General features: G+C 47.6%; 2 protein-coding genes across 10 annotated transcripts in view; both read left to right on the forward strand.

Annotated features, from left to right (window-relative positions):
• Positions 1-21,034, forward strand: part of WAC (WW domain containing adaptor with coiled-coil) — a 600,841-nt gene that overhangs the window by 485,904 nt on the left and 93,903 nt on the right. For 5 of the 9 annotated variants that reach the window (XR_014970123.1, XM_085631775.1, XM_085631779.1 and 2 more), the window contains one exon: positions 3,391-3,577. Coding sequence is in view for 7 of the 9 variants with exons in the window: in XM_085631775.1 (XP_085487901.1) it covers positions 3,391-3,577 (187 nt within the window). In the remaining 2 variants the exon portion in view is untranslated. Of the gene's footprint in view, positions 1-3,390; positions 3,578-21,034 lie in introns of those variants that run through there. The other 4 variants (XM_085631776.1, XM_085631780.1, XM_085631778.1 and 1 more) reach the window with 2 other exon arrangements.
• Positions 4,837-9,753, forward strand: LOC146789572 (uncharacterized). The gene is made up of 2 exons (XM_085631785.1): positions 4,837-4,979; positions 5,500-9,753. Exon 2 carries the CDS (start codon positions 6,887-6,889, stop codon positions 8,660-8,662), a length of 1,776 nt encoding a protein of 591 aa, XP_085487911.1. The 5' UTR covers positions 4,837-4,979; positions 5,500-6,886; the 3' UTR covers positions 8,663-9,753.

A 21,034-nucleotide genomic window follows, 5' to 3' on the forward strand; every position in this document is an offset into this window, starting at 1 on the left:
TCACTGTTAATTACTACGCTCCATCATTTCCCTGCTGGCGAAAAACAATCTGAGGATGGAGCCGAAGCCCATGCGCAATACGATCCAAGGGAGGAGTCACATACCTCGTGACTTCCAAAGACTTTCCAAGAGCAAAAACAACTGCAAACATCCGGGCCCAACACCAGATGGCGATCTATGCACAGTGTGTAGATCTGCAGCTCTACATGCCAAGAACAGATGCATACTGGTAAGTAGCATTTGCCTTTCCTTTTAAGGGTGCCACCAAACCTGACTGGGTGGTCCCTTCGCACGGCAAACTGACAACCGCCTTATATTCAAACACTCCCCTCAAAAGGAACGCTGTACGCCTAATTCAAGTAACTACCATTGTAGTCGTTTTATTCATAATCCTTGGTGTATAGCTAAACACTGCAAAGCCCTGATGCGTTTTGGCTCGGACCAAGTCTTGTTTATAGGAAGGTGTATTCATCCATAACTGTCGTTAATTAGAACCACATGCAATTTAAACAGATAAAAGACTTTATTGCCTTATGAACTTAGCCATTGTTTAAGGATACAGTGTGCCCCACAGCATGAGATTGCCAGAAAAAAAGACTGGGGCAGTTTTGAAAGTGAACAAAGCTGGGTCAGTCGAAACGCGTCAGGACTTTGCAGTGTTACGTCATACACGAAGGATTAGGACTAAAGAAGACTGACTCGCGACTTTTGGGTTTTTGCACCCGCCATTGCACAATATCTTTATTTTCTCTCAGTGAGTGCGACTGCACGCTCGTCAATCACATTTTAGCAGTGTTGCTCACTTTTGTAGTGACGAGACATGCAGCTCTTTCATTCCACATGCATTCACTCAACAATTGTGGCACAAATAAAATATCAGTTCTTCGCCCTTCTGTGCTACCTAGGTTAATTTCTGCAGGGACTGATTCAGTAACCAAATATCCATCCATTGAAGTAATGACGACCTTGTGTCGATAGTCGCAATACTCGGAGGCATCGGCAATAGTTCTGGATGTAACAAAATGTATGTCCAACAAATTGCCACTTGACACTGCCGAAATACTTATGGACAGATACCTCAGTCATGGCAGTAGCCACCATGTAACAGAGTATTTGAATACAAGGTGGTTGTCCATTTGCTGCCCGCTGGGTCTGCCCTGTCCGGGATGGTGGCTCCCTTTAGCAGAAATCTGTGTTTGGGAGATATATACATAAATATAATGCTATTGTTTAAAGACACATTGCGCCCCACATTGTGAGGTTGCCAGAAAAAAGACGCTATTTTCGACAGGTATGGATATATATATATATATATATATATATATATATATACACCCACTCACACGTTTATTAATTGAAGTTACAAACCGTAAAACTAGCTTTACTCCGTTATTGATGAAGTTTATATGGAGGATGAAACAAGAACGTGCCGGATGGTTTGATGATCAACCCGAAAATGTCAATTAATTCCGAATGTGGTCTCCAACCTCTAAACGAACTGACAAGGTGCCTCAACACACTAGCTGAATCATTAGAAATCAGACTCACTTACTCCAGAGTGAGCATAATCCTCCTAGCACTGGAATGGCCATGCCAGTGTGGTTCGCAAACCTTTATCTTTCGGAGTAACTGCACATGAGGCTTCCCTTTAGACCGAATCTCCTCCAAGTTCAGGGACCGGGTCATAGACCCCCAACAAATGACTTCCACATGCTTAGAGAAGTTACCCCTTGCCTGCAAAATACCATCCATCCCCAAATACTCCAACAACCCAATCAGTCAGTTATCCACTTTCAATTCTTCAATTTAGGTACCACAATACTACATTTGCTATCCTTAGTTTAGCAGAATGGCTCCAAAACTCATTCACTTTTCATATTGTATGGAAGAGATGTTGCATGTGGTATCCTGAGAAACAAATGAATTCAACAAAATGTCACAAAGAAGCAGTACTTCCTTACCTTCTCGGTTATTAAAGACTTCTGGAAAGAATCAAAAAGGGTTTCCAGACACTCGAGAGACCTCACCTTGGGCCCACAGCATGGGCATTTAAAAGCTAATGTCCCAACCCCTTTTGAACCTTTTCTCAGGGCCACCTTGCATCAAGCTTTGTAGAAGGCTGCCTTCTTAGTAGTGGTCACATCTGCATACTGGGTTAGAAAAATTCAGGCTTTATTCCCATTAACCTTGTATAATGTTACATAAAGATGTCGTAGTCATTAAGACACTGCCACAGTTTCTTGCTAAGTGTAGTCTGTGTATTTCATGTTAATAAACTATTTCTCCTCTTATTTTCTTAAAAAAACAATCCTTCAACACCATCTGAAAGGTCCTAACACACTTCAATGCAATTTCTTTTTATCTTGCTAAGACGAAAGACATTCATTGATTTTACCCTATTTCTAAGCTGAAGGCCAATTGTACAGATTTGTCCACCTTAAAGCAGTCCATTTCCAGGTGAATTCTCTCTTGCATTTCATTGTTATCATAAAGCAACTAAATCCTTAATTGGTAATCCCAAGGCTCATTCTATTAGAGGTATGGTTTGAACAATGCTTTGTTGAGGAATAACCTCATAATGGAGATTTGCAAGGCAGTTATAGGGTGTTCACTCTACACTTTCACCAGATGCTATGCTACTTTAGGAATTTCTATGGTTAGATCCTAAGGTTTTTTATCCTCTTCCACCACCTGATGTGTGGTATGTGCTTTCTGTTTTAAATAGTGTTTGATTTTCAATGGAGATTCCCTGAAGGATTAAATAAAAAGTTGCCTACACCTAATCCTAGTTCTCCTTCAAAAGAATCTCCATTGAAATCATACGAATCCCTACCTCCTCCTCCTCCCCCCCCCACCCCCCATATAGATGGATAGAAACCGTGATCGCATGAAAGACAGACGTTTCCGAAGACTTCAATCAAAAAGAATTTGAGCAGTGTCACTGACAGGGCATGATGGGATACTGGTGGAGTGTGGTTCCTTAAAAACCTTTAGGTTGCAGTCTAGCTACATTGCCAACTTTCTGTCACGTTTCTGTTAAAAAAAAGGTTTCTGAAAGCTTATTGCGACTTCTGTTTTTAGTGGCTTTTCTGAACTAAAATTCGATATATATGTATATATTTTTTTTAAACTTGCAAATACAGCCTTCACAGTGTCCATTAGACTTGTTTCCTTTTGGTTTCTAAAGTTAAAACGTATATGATTTCATTGTGTAAAATGCTCTGGGATTCACCATGTGGGGGGGATTATTCAGTATTTAAGATTTCAATGCAGGTCCTCCTGATGGTGAACTGGGATTACAGGTAAGCACGCCGTCCTTTGAACAATTTGTCTCATGAAATTCATTGATCTTAATAGTGATATAAAATGATTTTTTTCTCCCTGTTTTAGTAGTCAAAGAAGTCCATCGCCAAGTCCAAATCATACATCAAGTACTACTGTATCATCTACAACAGCTGCCCCACAGAACACATCTTCACGAACCTCCTGTTCGCTTACACCTACACTAGCAACACACTTCAATGAAAACCTTATAAAACATGTTCAAGGATGGCCTGCAGATCATGCAGAAAAGCAGGTATGTGTCTTAATAAAATTGGTTTTGCTACTTTTTAACACTTTACTGCTTGACAATGTGATAAAGTTCTGATAAATGTGCCCATATAGTTAAGGAAAATCATGTACGCTTATGTTTTTGTGGTCATCATTTTAGACCAGTGCAATTTAACCTCCCAAATTACAGGATGGCGCTTGGAGAATCTAAAGGTTTAGCAGCATGAAATCTCTTCTCGTTTCAGATGCTGTGCATATTCTGCCATCTAGTGGTTGGAGCCGAAAAGTCATACTTTTAACCATTTTCTTTGATCGAGCCTGATCCAGCGGGCATGCGCTTCTCTGCGAGGCTTCTTGTAAGCACTTGAAACTTCTCTGTGTGGGTCTGACTGCCCCCCACGCATAGGGTTGGCTGTTGCCTGTCATTTTCTTTTTATAGCCTGCAAATGGCTAAAGGCGGGCACATGTCCCACCTTTTTGGCAAATGTTCACTCCCACAGCGTTTTGCTTGCGGGAGCGAGCAGCGGCGTGCAGGGTGGCAGCTGCATTCCTGTCCTCTGTGGTCAGGTTACACACACAGCGCAGTGAAGGCACTGTTAATGATCTGTATTGCTTCTAGAGGCATTTATTGGGGTTCGATACGATTCACCACCTTACTGGTCACCAGGTTCAGGATATGTCGTGAGTATAACGTAACCTTAGTGTCATCATTCGATGGAGAGCGCGTCTTTCTGTAAGCGTGTCAATGTTCTTACTCATGGGGAAGGGGGGTACAGAGTTACCACTACAATGTTAAAGTCCCCACATTTCCAACCCAGAGGGCGTACCCCCTCTTCTTAGAGCGACCGATCTAGGCAGGCAGGGGACAGAGCCATGCGACAGCGTGATCTGCTCAGGAGCACCCATGTTGCAACAGGAGTCCTGTGCGTGTGTGCAGATATGGCGGGTACTCGGAAGCTATCCATGCGCAACGCACAAGAGACTTAATGAAATTTCCATGAACGTAAGGGAGGAAAAGTGTGCACGGGCGCATGTTGACTGCGCACGATTCACCTTGTTTTTGTGGGCAAATATCTGTTGGTCAGACTATTAAAATGCTTTTGGAGACGGGGCTTATTACACACCGCCGGGGTGTGGGCGCGAGGGGGGGTGTAACATTGTGAGTGGGAAATTCTGCCCAGGGCGACAAGAGCAAAACCTTTGCACCGAGCAAAGAATCACCTGATAATTATATGTTCGTGGCATATGAGCTGCAGATTGTATACTTTTGCATAATCGCCATCTGGTGTTGGGCTCGGATGTTTGCACTTTGTTTTTGTCTTGGAAGAAGTCTTTGTAGTCACGAGGTAGGTGACTCCTCCCTAGGACGATAGTGCGCATGGGCATCGACTCCATCCTTAGATTATTTTCCGCCATCGGGTTCGGATGTGAATTGCTGCGCTCCGGGTCGATATTGGTTTCGAATCCCCCTTCGACGTGCAATCCCTCTCCACTCGACGGTATTGTCTCGATCACGTTTCCCTTTTCGACCCGCATCTTAAAACAAACTCCTCAACCTCAATCTTTGATGTGGGCTGTTGGGCCTCTCCACGCCGACCATGCCTGCAGTCAATGGAAAGGACTCCTTTCAAAAAATGCCCCGGATGTGGTGCTAAGTTTCCACACGCAGACTTGCACGAGGTGTGCAATCTTTTCCTCTCACCGGAGCACGAAGATAAAAACTGCAAGGCCTGTGCATCGTTCACGGATGGTTTTGCAGCGTAAATCTTTCTGGATTCACTATGCTGTGCATTATTCCGCGATCTGGTGGTTGGGTCCGGATTCGTAGTCCTTCTTTTGTTTTTTTTGTGTAGCCCAGGTGGGCGTCAACGTCCCACCATTTGGTGTACCTCTCGTGACGTCGGCGTGCTTCCTGCGGAAGTCCCAACTTTGGGGCGCCATCTTCAGATTCTTTTTTCCGCCGTTGGGTCTGGATCGTCATCGAGAAGCTCCAGATTTTTTAACGAAGGAAGAAGAAAAATACACGAGTTTCATCGAAGGAGAATTTATAGAAGACTACAGAGAGGAAGAGCAATACAGCCGGGACGACGAAGAAGGAGAAGATCCTCAATCTTCGACGCCCATTGGAAAATGCGCACTCAGACTCTGAGCGCAATGGACAAGACACCCGTTAAATTCTGCCGTAACTGCCACCACAAATACGCGCAGAAGGACCAACATCTCGACCACGAGATCAAGGACTGCAACGCCTGTTCCGTCTTCATGCCGAAGACACTCCGGGTGAGAGAAAGGCAGAGGAGAGCCAACTTCAACATGGAAGGCAAGGGTAAGGCCCCGTCGCTGTACGAACTGTACGTTCAAGGACCCAGGAACTTGCAGATCCATCAATCCCAGAACAGAGAAGAAATACAAGCACTCCTCACAGGACCCGCCATATATCAAAGGATCAGTCACAGCTGACTCCATCATTGCGTCCACGGCCAGGGAAAGGGCCAATGTACCGGCAACCTCAGGGCCACCTCCCGACAAGGAGAGCAGAAGGATGGACCTCACCGGGAGAAAGGTTGAGAGAAATGCGGCAATGCACTGGCGCTTGGCGAACACCAATGCCCTATTGAACAGGCACCAGTACCAGCACTGGGACGAGATGGGAGAACTAATCAATCATCTCCCCGAGCAATACCAGCAGAGAGCTTCCCATCTGGTGGAGGAAGGGAAGAATATTGCAAACTCATGCATTAAAACAGCATTGGACGGGGCAGAGACATCGAGCAGACTGATGGCTATAGGAGTCACTGAAAGGAGGCAGGCCTGGCTCAGAATTTCAGGATTCAAGCAAGAGGTCCAGAACCACATACTGAACACCCCTTTTAACGGTGAGACGCTGTTCGGTGCTCCGGTGGACGAAAAACTCACCCAACTAAAGAAAGAAAATGAGACGGCAAGGTCCATGGGGGCCATGCAGTTCAGAGGGATGAGAAGAGGCACCCCAGCTCAGAGACCCTACGGAAGGGGAGGAAATCAGCCGGGAACGTCACACCAGACATTCCAGCAAGGACAGCAAGGTGAAAGTCACGGCCAGCAGGGACAGCAGAAACAAAACTGGCAGTACCAGCCGCGAGGCCAGTCCTTTCGCGAGAGGGGAAACGGACGTGGCCAGAGAAGAAGAGGGGGAGACCAACCCTCATCAAAGTGACTTCACACGGAAGATGCTCAACCCCAGTATACCCCGAGGGGTGAGGCACAAAGTAAGCGCAGTAAGGGGGGTACACAAACCAAACGCCTACGAGCATGCAACACTAGTAGGTGGAAGACTGGGACTTTACCTTCAACAATGGCAAAAAATAACCTCAGACAAATGGATACTCAACGTCGTACAGTACGAATACTGCATAGAGTTGGAGAAAAGACCTCCAAACAGGAAACCAAAGAGAAGACAACGCTCTGGTCAAGAGCTTGCTCAACTCAGGGAAGAGGCGCTACAACTACTCCAAAAGGAGGCCATAGAACCAGTGCCATGCAGAGAAAGGAACAAGGGAGTGTACTCAAACTACTTCCTGGTCCCAATGGTGGACGAAACACTAAGACCCATCCTGGATCTACGATTCCTAAACAAATTCATAAAGACGCAAAAATTCAAAATGACATCGCTACCAGAAGTGCTACCTCAAATACAAGGCGGAGACTTCATGTCCACCGTGGATCTCAAAGATGCCTACCTGCACATCCCGATGAACAGGCGCCACAAAAACCTGTTAAGGTTCAACATCAACCAGGATCATTACCAATTCACAACCCTGGCATTCGGTCTAAAGTCCGCACCAAGGGTTTTCACAAATTGCCTTGCAGCAGTAGCAGCGTACCTAAGGAGGGAAGGGATTCATGTGTATCCTTACCTAGACGACTGGCTAATCAAAGCAAGTACTCGCGACAAGTGCGAGGAGCACGCAGAGCGGGTGACAAGAACACTAACAAACCTGGGGTTCTCGATACACTGGGGGAAGTCATCAATGGAACCAGAACAGGTGAAGATCTTCCTGGGAGCGCAGATCAACACCTTAGACAAAACAGTCATGCCCAGCGACAGGAGAACAATAGCCCTGCTGAAGGAGATGTGTCTCTACCAGAAGGGGCGAGCTCTGACAGTGAGAACAGCGAGCAAGATCATGGGCATGATGGCGTCATGCATTCACCTAGTCCCCAATGTACGGCTTCACATGAGACCGTTCCAGGAATGGCTGCAACAACAATGGTCACAAGCGAACTGAAGTTGGGAGGATCTAGTGGTTGTTACGCACGCAGTGCAAGAGGAGATAGCATGGTGGAACAGGGAGAACATAACTATAGGAAAGCCCTTGACACCACCAAGCTGAACTGTGACCATTACCACAGACGCATCCCAGATAGGATGGGGAGCGCACATGAACAAGCTCAGAGTGAGGGGACTGTGGACTCCAGCAGATGCGGTCAGACACATCAACTACCTGGAATTGAAGACCGTACTGCTAGCCCTGAAGGCCTTCCAGAGGCAGCTATACAACCAAAAAGTGTTGATACAGACGGACAATGCTACCACAATGTTCTACATCAACAAGCAGGGAGGAACACAATCGTTCCCCCTTTCAACTCTGGCACAAGAGATTTGGAGATGGGCCATCCCACTCAAAATAGACCTGCTGGCGATACACCTACCAGGGAAAGACAATGTGGAAGCAGATTGGCTCAGCAGGCAGACCTCGACATCCCACGAGTGGGAGCTCAATGGACAGGAAACGCAAAGGCTATTCAAAAGGTGGGGTACACCGACAATAGAACTGTTTGCAACACACCTGAATGCAAAATGCTGAAACTTCGCATCCAGACAACCAGAAAAACAATCCCAGGGGAATGCCCTATGGATAAGTTGGTCAAGTACATTTGCATACGCTTTTCCACCAATACCACTGATACACAGGGTACTCAACAAGTGCAAGACCAGCAACATGACAATGATCCTGGTGGCACCACAGTGGGCAAGACAGACATGGTACTCACAAATAGTGGAGATGGCACAGGGACCTCCACACAAATTCGCAAAAAGAAAGGACTTGCTCTCCATGCAGAACGGTGAGGTTCTACACCCAGAGCCAGAGAGCCTCGGACTGGCAGCTTGGCTCCTGAAGACAGAGTTTGCACACCTTAAACTACCTCCAAGCACTATGCGAGTGCTGCGGGAGACAAGGAGACCAACAACACGGAAATGTTATGGGGAAAAGTGGAAAAGGTTCACAATGTGGTGCAGCAAAAATAAACTGCAAGATAAATTGACAAAGGAATCAACGGTGCTTAGATACCTCACACACCTTCTAAAGGCGAAACTTTGCTCATCGTCGCTGAGGGTCCACCTAGCGGCGATCGTAGCTTATACACGAGGTGAGACAGGTCGTAATGAGAACGGACCCACACTTCATGCCAAAGGTGGTGTCAGCATTCCATATAAATCAAACAATTCAAATACCAGATTTCTTTCAGAACCCAGCAACAAGCGCAGAAAGGGCACTGCACACTCTAGACGCTAGAAGGGCGGTGATGCACTACATCGAGAGGACAAAAGAACACAGGAAAACCAAGCATTTTTTTGTGTCCTAAGCAACGAGCTTCCTGGGTAGACCAGTGACAAAGCACCATCGCACGATGGATTGCACTAACAATACAATTCTGCCACAAACAGGTGGGGCAAGAACTATCCGAGGGGCCACTGGCCCACTCCACCACGAAGTAAGGAGCAACTATTGCCTTTCTGGCAAATACACCCATTCAAGACATATACCTGGCGGCAACATGGGCTTCGGTGCACACGTTCACCAAGCACTACTGCGTGGATATACAGATGAACAAGGAAGCACAAGTAGGACAGAAGGTGCTTCAACATAGATTCAACGACCAATGCTCATCTTCCACCCAGCCGCCACAGAGATAACAAACCGCTACAAAATCTATGCACAGCATAGTGAATCCAGAAAGATTCACGCTGCAAAACGAATAGTTTCTTACCTGTCGGTGTAGTTTTGCAGCTTGAAGATCTTTCTGGATTCACTAGCGAACCCACCCACCTCCGCCAGGAAGAAGAGGCAGGAGAAAAAAGGGTGGAAGGACAAAGACTGAAATAACAAGATAAAACTGAAAGGATATATATAAGGAAGTTACTTAACGCCTAGTGTTAAAAAATAAACAAAAAAGGAAGAGAGACGAAGGGAAAAAAGAACCCGAAGATGGCGCCCCAAAGGTGGGACTTCTGCAGGAAGCACGCCGACTTCACGAGAGGTACACCAAATGGTGGGACGTCGACGCCCACCTGGGCTACACAAAAAAACCAAAAGGACTACAAATCCGGACCCAACCACCAGATCGCGGAATAATGCACAGCATAGTGAATCCAGAAAGATCTTCAAGCTGCAAAACTACACCGATCGGTTTTCTTCAACCTGATAGTTGGTCTCTGTGAGAAAGTGCCCTCTTTCTTGCATGGTATGCCCCCACTTTTTGCTAAATTGCTGAATGTACTTTGACTGAGTGTACCCTGGGCTCCTGCCAATCAGGTGCCCAGGGCCTATGTTCCTTCCTTAAAACACACAAACTCCAAATTGGCAAACCCTGGCCACATGTCAGCCCCTGGTAAATGGTACCCTACGTACCCAGGGCCTTGTGACCAGGGAAGACCCCTAAGGGCTGCAGCACTCATTGTGCCACCCTTAGAGGCCCTGTACCCTTACACACACACACTGCCTTTGCAGGATGAGTGTCTGGGTGCAGGACAAAATGAAGAGTCGACATGGGCCACATCTGTGTGCCATGCCCAACACCTACACTGCCAAGGCATATGTCAGTCACCCCTCTGGCTGGGTGCCTTATGCCCATGGTGTGGGCACAGGAGCAGGAGCCCTGTGCCCCTACAGTACCCAGGTCCATTCCCGGGCACTGTAATTGCAGTGCTGCCATTTAAGAGTACATGGTGCTGAGAGATCGTCAAACACGAGCTCCACAGCACCATAATGGCAACACTAAAGACTGGGTAGTTTGGTATCAAACTTCTCAGCACATTAAACCCACACTGATGCCAGTGTGGGATTTAATGTACCAAGCACCCCAGAGGGCATCTTAGAGATGCCCCCTTACAACTAACCTACAATCCACGTCTGCTCTGAGGCTGCCCAGGCAGCCACACAGCAGACACGTTGCTGGACCCTTGGGTGGGAGAGCCCCTGCTCTCCCGGGCCTGCAACAATGCACATCCTGGGTGAGGTGATAGATCTCCTCCCCCAGGATGAGCAAAGGGAAGCTTCAAAGGCCTGCCGCCTCTAGGAGTTTCCCCAGGCCACTGCAACCCCCCACTCTGGCGGGAAGCTTGGCCGGAAACCCCATACAAGGACATGGGATGTGCCAGCCTGCCCACCCCACCCCTCAGGTGGGGGAGGCGAGGTGAAGCACATCTCCGGGCTCTCGCCATCTTGAAGATGGGAGGCGCTACCCTACCTACATTGGCTGGCTTTTTCCTGAAATTTCTTCTAAGTGTGGACTATTCAAATCTTCAAATAATCACCAAAAATCAGCCGAGGGACAAACGAATTTACTCACCTGCTCTTAGGTGAGCTCCCAGTGCTGGATCTTGGTGCCCAGCACTGACTCTGAAAAGTACCCACAACTATACTTACCTTTAACTCATTTTTCTTCCATAGGAAACCATTGACTGTTTTTCTGTGAAATTTCTTCTAAGTGTTGATTTCTGCAATTTCTAAATATTCGTCAAAAATCGTATAACATCTGAAAACGTAATTACTTACCTGTTTTGGATAAAGGTCCCAGTACTGAGTCTAGGCACCCAGTACTGGATTACAAAAGTAACGATAACCTACTGTACCTGTAACCTACATTTCCTTCCATAGGGAATCATTGATTGTTTGCTCTGAAATATTTTCTAAGTGCTAACTTTTGAAATAGCTAAATATTAGTTAAAAATCATTACAGTACCAAAGTCGACTTTCAACAGCTGATTCTGAGAACGGACCCAGGACTGGATCTAGGATCCAGGCCTGGAATTACAAAAGTAATCTAAAAAGTAATCTGTTGCATATAATTTGAATTTATCATTGAGCTCAATGTATTGTGTTTAGAAATAGAGTTGCCTACTGCAACTACTTATAACTGTTTACTAAAAAGTCTATTGCATATACAAAAGTGTTTTTATGAAACATCTCCTATCGAGAAAGTATATTTTAATTCCAAGTGTTGGTTCTAAAATAAAACAAGCATATATTTTTTTATATACAAACCATTGGCCTAGAGTTCAGTTATTGAGTGTGTGGAACCATTTGCTGACTGTGTACAACAAATGCTTTACACTGTCCTCTGATACTGCCTTACTGCTCAACCAGGCTACCACTTTGGAGAGTAACGTTATATCTAACTTTAACCTCTGTTAAACCCTAGGGGTCTGTGGACTCTGTGCACCCTGTACCTATTAAGGAACAGTATGTTCGAGGCATGTGGGCTGCTGAATTCATATCTGTGCATAGATCGCCGCCTAGTGTTGGGTCCGGATGTTTGCACGTTGTTGTCCTGGAAGAGTCTTCGAAGTATCCTGGGATAGGTGACTCCTCCCCTGGACTACAGTGCGCATGGGCATCCTCTCCATCCTCAGATTGTTTTTTTCCGCCATTGGGTTCGGATGTGCTTATCTTGACTCAAGTTAGGAAAAACTTTTTTCAGGCCAAAAGGCCTTTAGTTCGCGTCGGTACTGTTCACGATCGGTATCCATAGTTATTTGTTAGTCTTCTAACTTCAAGACCAACTCTTTTCGCATCATATCCGACCATCGACCCGACTTCGACGATGGAATCGAGGACACCATTCAAGCGGTGTCCTGTATGCAATGCGAAATATCCCCATGTCGACGTCCACCCGGTGTGCAACAAATGCCTTTCACCGGATCACGACGAGTCCACATGTATGGCCTGTGCCCGATTCCGATCCAAAATGACTCTCCGGAATCGACTAGCAGCGAGACTTGAAGCGCAGCAAGCGGCACCGGCCCCGACCAACATCTTCAGCGCCGAGGACGAAGATGTGGAAGACGTGGAGAACCTACCCTCCATCCCTGCTTCCGAACACATCTCCGGATCGGAAGACATCGAAGAACGACTCTTTCACAGAGATGAAGCCGACACCGAGGTAGGAGACTACAATGAGGCCTTAGGGGCCGAAGAGAGTAGCTCCGGTGACGAGCAAGGCCTACCCGTACAGACGGAGGATATCCCAGTGCGTCAGTCTATGGCTCCGGTCGAGGGATCGCCTTCGGGCCTTACCCAAGACCTATCCCGCAGTTCTTCGGCCCCGCCTCGAACATTCAGCGGCAGCCATTACTACCCAAAACGACTGGTTTCCCTTCATCGAAACCGAAAGCCGTATCGGTTCCACAGAAACCGAAACTAAAAGTAACACTGGTCGGATCGAGGCCCGCCACACCTTCGACGCCAGCCAAACCCGTCGGCACCGACCGCACAAAACGGGACTTCGGTGCCGAACTCGCAGCAGCCGACGTCTGCGCCGACACACGGAAAAAGGCCATCGGTGCCACCAAACCGCCTCGGCTCCCGGCACCGAAACAATCGGCTCCAGCCACAGTGGTCAAAATAGCTGCTGCGTCTCACACTACTTCGAAACCAGCACCAAAGGCACAATCATCGACGCCGTCGACAGCTACTACCTCTCCTCGACTCGATGACCCCGTGGCGCCGAAAAAGTCCACGCCTGCCTCTACAGAACCGGTCGGCGCCAAAGAACCGTCGGCGTTCCAGGTGCGGCAAGTTGCAGCATCCTTGCAACGCATCAAGGAAAAGGCAGCCCTACAGGACCCTTCAGGCTCCGAGCCGAAAAAAGCTTCTCCGGCACCGGCCAACATCACTTTTGGCCTGCCCCCATCCACGGCACCCAAAATGTTCGAAATCAGAACACGTGTCACCAACACTAGGATCACGCCTGCCGAACGCTCTCCTACGGAGACGTCACCATCCCTCATCATCGATGCCGACACCGGCAGAATGATGTTCCACAAGCGGAGGATAACTTCCGAGCCAGCTTTGGACTCCTACCGGATCCCTCTAAAGAAAAAGCTGCCGGTGGATTCGGAACCAGTTCTTTACGAACCTATCCATACCTCTTATCAAGATCCACAGTCCTTCTCTCCGACACACTCTGAAACCGACGTTTTGGAGGACTACATGGGTGACCACGTCCCCTACCCCGGAGACATGGACCCTGACGGCCAACAGGACCCTGATCAGGCTTGGGATGACCCTGCAGACCCGGGTGCACATATGGATACACAGGACACGCAGCTATATGGCGCAAAAACATCTCCCACAGAGGACACTGCCGCATTCAACGCCCTTATTGAACGTGCTGCGGCCAATCATGGTGTGCAACTCCACTCTGACACAATCAAGGACGATTTTCTAATGGATACTTTTGCATCCTCAGAACGGAATATCAAAACTCTACCCATGTTGAAAGGTGTCCTCAAACCAGCAAAGGACATTTTCAAAGAACCCAACAGGGCACGAGTAATAAACCCCAGGATCGACAAAAAATATGGGTCGGCGCCTAGGGACCCTACCTACATTAGAGGCCAGTTGCCTCTGGATTCCATCGTAGTCGCCAATGCTCGCAAACGGGCGCACTCACAGACAACTGGGGATGCTCCTCCCCCGGACAAGGAGTCCAAGGTGCTAGAGACCTCCGGCAAGAGGGTTGCAGCCCAGGCAGCTAACATATGGCGTATTGCCAATACTCAGGCGCTCCTAGCTCGCTACGATCGCGCACACTATGACACATTAGAAACATTACTCCAACATCTCCCTGACCAATACAAAGAGGGAGCAGAGATCCTCATCAGGGAAGGACAACTCCTCACTAACGCATCCATCAAGTGTGCACTGGATGTCGCAGACACAGCTGCCAGAGCAATAAACACTAGCGTCATGTTACGACGACACGCCTGGTTGCGAATCTCCGGATTCAAACCTGAGGTTCAGAATAACATCCTCAATCAGCCGGTCAACCCCGACTACTTATTCGGACCAGAGGTTGACACCACCCTAGAAAAAATAAAAAAGGACACAGACACTGCAAAGTCCATGGGGGCTCTCCAAACGCAGACCTTTCGGGGTGGCTCCTTTCGTCGCCCCGGAAATAGAGGAGCAGGTAGAGGACAGGGGTCACAGCAAACCTACAACAAGGGCAACACCCAAAGTACCTACGATAAAAACACCCGGGGTGGATATCGTGGTTCAAGCACAAAGGGTAGAGGACGCGGATACGGCAATACCAGATCCTCTCCCAAGAACAAACAGTGACGCCCTCTCCCTTCCTCCCGACCACATAACACCTGTCGGGGGAAGGCTACAAAGGTTCCTGTCCACGTGGAACTCCATCACCACGGACAGGTGGGTCAAAGATATTATCAAACACGGTTACTGCCTAGAATTAACCTCAACTCCACCCACAATACCGCCAAGGCACCGTCCTATGTCCTCAGAGCACTTAGCGCTATTACAGCAGGAAGTGCTAAGTATGCTGCAAAAAGGCGCAATAGAGGTCGTACCCGTCCACGAGCACGGTACGGGGGTGTACTCCCTGTACTTTTTAATACCAAAGAAGGACGAGTCACTCAGACCCATACTAGACCTGAGACCCCTCAACCACTACATTCTCTCAGAGCATTTCCACATGCTCACCCTCCAACAAGTCCTGCCATTGCTCAAACAGGGAGACTTCCTAGCCACGCTAGACCTCAAAGATGCGTATTTCCACATACCCATTCACCCATCACACAAAAAATATCTCAGGTTCACTATTCAGGGGCAGCACTACCAATTCAAGGTTCTTCCCTTCGGCGTGACAACAGCGCCCAGGGTCTTCACAAAGTGCCTAGCTACAGTGGCTGCACATTTACGGAGGCAACACATTCATGTCTACCCTTACCTGGACGACTGGCTTGTTCAGGCAAAGTCAGCCCAGCAATGCGCCAGCCACATGTCCCGCACCATTCACCTCCTTCACAGCCTGGGGTTCTCACTAAATTACCCGAAATCACATCTCCAACCCGCACACGTACAACAGTACCTGGGTGCGACCATAGACACTCTGGCAGCCACAGCTCAGCCAAATTTAGTGAGGATCAACAGCATGCAAATGCTGATTTCCAAGTTCAAACCCCAACACTCCCTTCCCGCGCGAGTTTTCATGCAGTTGATAGGCATGATGGCCTCCTGCATTTTCATAGTCCCACACGCGAGACTACATATGCGCCCGCTTCAGGAGTGCTTAGCACGTCAATGGACTCAGGCTCACGGGCAACTAAAAGACCTAGTGTTGATGAGCGGTCGGGCATACAACTCTCTGCATTGGTGGAATCCACAAAACCTTTGCAAGGGCCGACCGTTCCAAGAGCCTGTTCCACAAATAATACTGACAGCGGACGCGTCTCTCCAGGGATGGGGAGCTCATGTACTCAATTACACAGTGCAGGGACTATGGACAACGCAACAAAAGAAGATGCACATCAACGTTCTAGAACTGATGGCAATCTTCCTAGCCATGAAGGCATTCAAAGTACACTTGTGCAACAAAGTCGTGTTGATCCGGACGGACAACATGACTGCCATGTACTACATACAGAAGCAGGGAGGAACACACTCTCCACAGTTGTCTCATCTGGCTCAGACCATGTGGAAGTGGGCCATTCACAGAAACATGTTCCTCATGGCGGAACACCTCCCCGGCAAAGACAACCAGATGGCGGATCTGCTCAGCAGACACAGCCACCAGATGCACGAGTGGGAGTTACACCCATCAGTACTCCGACCGTACTTCCAGCAGTGGGGTCACCCAGAGATAGACCTATTCGCCACAAGCGAAAACGCAAAATGCCAAAGCTTTGCCGCCAGGTTCCCACATCCGCAGTCGCAGGGCAATGCGATATGGATGAACTGGTCCGGCAAATTTGCGTACGCTGTTCCCCCAGCACCATTGATACCGCTGGTGGCTCCCAAACTCAGACAACACTCACTAACACTCGTCCTGGTTGCTCCAACGTGGGCACGCCAGCCATGGTACACCACCTTTCTCGAACTTTCCGTGGTGCCCCATCAAAGACTGCGGATCAAACCCGCGCATTTGACGCAGAACCATGGAGAGATTCAGCACCCAGATCTGCAACAGCTGAACCTGGCAATCTGGCTCCTGAAGTCCTAGAGTTTGGCTACCTAAACCTGCCACCTGACTGTATGGACATCATTAAGGAAGCCAGGAGACCCACTACCAGGGCTTGCTATGCAGCCAAATGGAAAAGGTTCGTCATTTATTGCAATAATACTGACATTAACCCGCTAGACGCATCCATCCAAAACATAATTTGTTACCTCCTACACCTGTACCGATGCAATCTGGCATACACCTCAATACGTGTCCATTTGACCGCAATATCAGCCTATCTCCAAAACAGGCAGCACCTCTCTTTATTCAAAGTGCCTGCCATCAAAGCCTTTTTGGAGGGACTTAAACGAGTAATTCCCCCAAGACACCCACCAGCACCGGTGTGGAACCTCAACCTGGTCCTCACCCGACTGATGGGTCCACCCTTCGAACCTCTCCACTCATGTGAGATTCAATTCCTCACCTGGAAAGTAGCTTTCCTAGTGGCAATCACTTCGTTAAGAAGAGTTAGTGAACTCCAGGCACTAACCATTCAAGAGCCATTCATACAGGTTCACGCCAACAGGGTCGTACTACGTACCAACCCCAAATTCATGCCCAAAGTCATATCGCAGTTCCACATGAATCAAACTATTGAACTGCCTGTTTTCTTTCAAAACCCACAAAAAGTCGCAGAAAGAGCACTCCATACACTGGATGTAAAGAGAGCCCTCATGTACTACATCGACAGGACTAAAGTCTTTTGGAAAACAAAACAACTTTTCGTTGCCTTTGCCCCACACCACAAAGGTAACGCCATCTCCAAAGCAGGTATAGCCAGATGGATCGTTAAATGTATTCAAATTTGCTATCAAAAGGCTAAACGCACATTAATGATTCCCCCACGAGCCCACTCAACACGTAAGTTGGGGGCCTCCATGGCTTTCCTTGGAAACATTCCTTTGCATGATATATGTAGAGCAGCCACCTGGTCCACTACACACACATTTACCAAACACTATTGTGTAGATGTGCAATCAAAACAGCAGGCAGCTGTAGGACAGGCTGTTCTCAAAACTCTTTTTCAGACCGCTGCAGCTGGCGCTGGTAGCCGCCGCTAATAGAGGGTACTGCTATACATTCTATGCACAGATATGAATTCAGCAGCCCACATGCCTCGAACTGAATATGCTACTTACCAGTATGCATCTGTTCTTGGCATGTAGGGCTGCTGACATTCATATCGCCCTCCCTCCTCCCCGGCGCCTGTAGCAGCTGCAGCTCTCAGAATTACTGTAAGCATGGTCATCACTTTCTGTATCTACTCCATCACTGCCACAATGGCGAAAAACAATCTGAGGATGCCCATGCGCACTGTAGTCCAGGGGAGGAGTCACCTATCCCAGGATACTTCGAAGACTCTTCCAGGACAACAACGTGCAAACATCCGGACCCAACACTAGGCGGCGATCTATGCACAGATATGAATGTCAGCAGCCCTACATGCCAAGAACAGATGCATACTGGTAAGTAGCATATTCAATACAGAGCCACTTTCTCACAGTCTCGACGTCACGAAATGTCTCGCGGAAGCAGTTCGATTCCGGACATTTTCGAAGCAGACCCCAATATCCCGCCGGAACAATCGGGTAATGAAGAACACGTCTCCGAGGCAGACGACTCCGAGGCCGAACAAGAGACCGGCTCAACGGTCCATGAATACCAAAACCCCCCTCCCGAAAAATAAACCGAAGGCTTCGGTAACACCCTTGCCCTCCGGCTTGAGTTGACTCCAGCAACATGTTTCAGGCGCTCGGGCCCTGCTGCGAAACCTAAACATAAGCCTTCCGGCTCGGGCTCGAATCAACCCCATTCCGACGCCGGGATGTCCTCCTCGGCACTGAAGCAACAAGTCAAACACTTGTCCACGCCGAAGACAGCCTCGACGCCAAAGCCCTCGGTATTGAAGCATACCAAGGATAAACACTCGGAACTGAAGCAATCTTAGGAGCCGGAAAAGGCTTCTGACTCCAAACAATTGTCGGAGCCGGAAAAAGTTTCGGAGCCGCAAAAACCTAGAGAGTCAAAGACCCCACAGAAAGCCTCACCAAACACCCTCCAAAGAAGGTTCGGACCCAAAATCTTCTACACCAAACAAAAGACATTTTGCCCACACAGCCTGCACCTGATCTTGCAGATCCAAAACCGAAAACTCGGTTTATTGATCCAAACACAGGCAAACTAGTCACCAAGCCTCCAAAAAAGAGGAAACTGGACACTGCAGAAGAACCTGTGTTACCTCTTAAACGACAGGACATGGGCAGTAACACATCCCCACCTCCTTCTCCCCCTCCAGTTAATCCACATCTATTGATTTCTCCACCACACTTCCCACAACCTATATTTTCACCTCAACCATCAGATAGTGAGGATGACACAGGTAGAGATATAGACCCACATTTGGCTGATCATTCACATCACATCCCACATGACAGACACTTGGGGTGACTACAATACAGATCCCAACCCACATAATGATCCGGATCTCTATCCATCTAAGCCGTCACCACCAGATGACAACACTGGGTTCGCCCAATTAATCAACAGGGCTGCCTAATACCACGGGGTCCCCTTACATTCCGACCCCTTAGATGAAGATTTTTTGCTGGAAACCTTTGCACCCTCACAAAAATCAACAAGCACCCTGCTAATGTTTAAAGGCTTGTTAAAACATGCCCCAGAAGTTTTTAAGGACCCAGTCAGATCTAGGGTTCTCAATCCCAGGGTGGATAAAAAATACAAAGCAGCCCCCAATGACCCAATTTACATTAAAGATCAGATTCCCTTGTGGTAACTAACGCACACAAGCGTGCAAACTCCCAGAGTACAGCCGATTTTGACACTTCTCAAACTAGACGTTCTCTCTCTATTACAAAAACATGCAATAGAACCAGTCCTCTTACCTCATCAAGGCCAAGGGGTTTACTCCCTGTATTTCCTAATCCCAAAAATGGACGGCTCCCTCAGACCCATACTGGACCTCAGACCGCTAAACCTCTACATTGTCACACCACTTACTCCAGTATTGGAACTTTCATAGATTCCCATAGCTTGTATCATTCCCCGTCGTCGGAATGGGAGTCTCGGTAAACAAAATTACATAGCAATAGGTACAAAAGAGAAAGAAAAAGGCCTAGGCCTCATTCCCTTTTGTAGCATATCCAACTCTTTTTGTAAAAGAGACCAAAATAAAACAGCCAATCAGATTAGCCTCACCCCACAGAACCCTCCTGAGAGAACCTCAGAGCCTCTGCTTTTCTACCGCACGTTGTGCTTAGGGAGTCTCCTTTGAGCTCTGCTCACTTCAACTCTAGTTGACTACTTTTTTCAACATTTTTTCTTCAGAACTGTTTGGTGTTTCATTCAGAAATGTCTGACAAGGAGAAGAAAGCCCTTTTCAAGGCTTGTTCCACCTGTGGCAAGAAGAGGCTGTATGTGGAGAACAGGCATAAGGACTGCATTTATTGCCTGTACCCGGATCATAAGGCAGCGGACTGCAAGATCTGCCGCTGTGAGAAAGTGGCTCTGTATATACTGTTCCCAAATAGGTACAGGGTGTACAGAGTCCACAGTCCCCAGAGGCTTGGCAGAGGCTAAAGTTGGATATAACCTTACTCTCTAAAGTGGTAGCTTGGTCGAGCAGTAAGGCAGTATCCGAGGACAGTGTAAAGCATTTGTTGTACACATTCAGTCAGCAAATGGTCTCACACACTCAATAACTGAACTCCAGGCCAATGGTTTATATATAAAAAAATATATGCTGGTTTTATTTTAGAACCAACAATTGGAATTAAAATATACTTTCTCAGAATGAGATGCTTTATATAAATGCTTTTGCAATATGCAATTGACTTTTGTAAACAGTTACAAGTGGTTGCAATAGGCAACACTATTTTAAACACAATAATGCATTGAGTTCAATGGACGTTTCATGTTATTTGCCACAGATTACTTTTAGGATTACTTTTGGAATTCCAGGACTGGAGCCTAGATTCAGTCCTGGGTCAGTACTTGGAATCAAGTGATAAAAGTAGACTTAATTACTGTGTTGATTTTTAGACAATATTTAGCGATTTTAAAAGTTGACACTTAGAAAATATTTCATAGAAAACAGTCAATGATTCCCTATGGTAGAAAATTCAAGTTGCAGGTATAGTATGTTCTCGTTACTTTGTAATCCAGTACTTGGAGC

This window comes from Triturus cristatus, chromosome 10, assembly GCF_964204655.1.
Source record: "Triturus cristatus chromosome 10, aTriCri1.1, whole genome shotgun sequence".
In the NCBI taxonomy this organism is placed as follows: domain Eukaryota; kingdom Metazoa; phylum Chordata; class Amphibia; order Caudata; family Salamandridae; genus Triturus; species Triturus cristatus.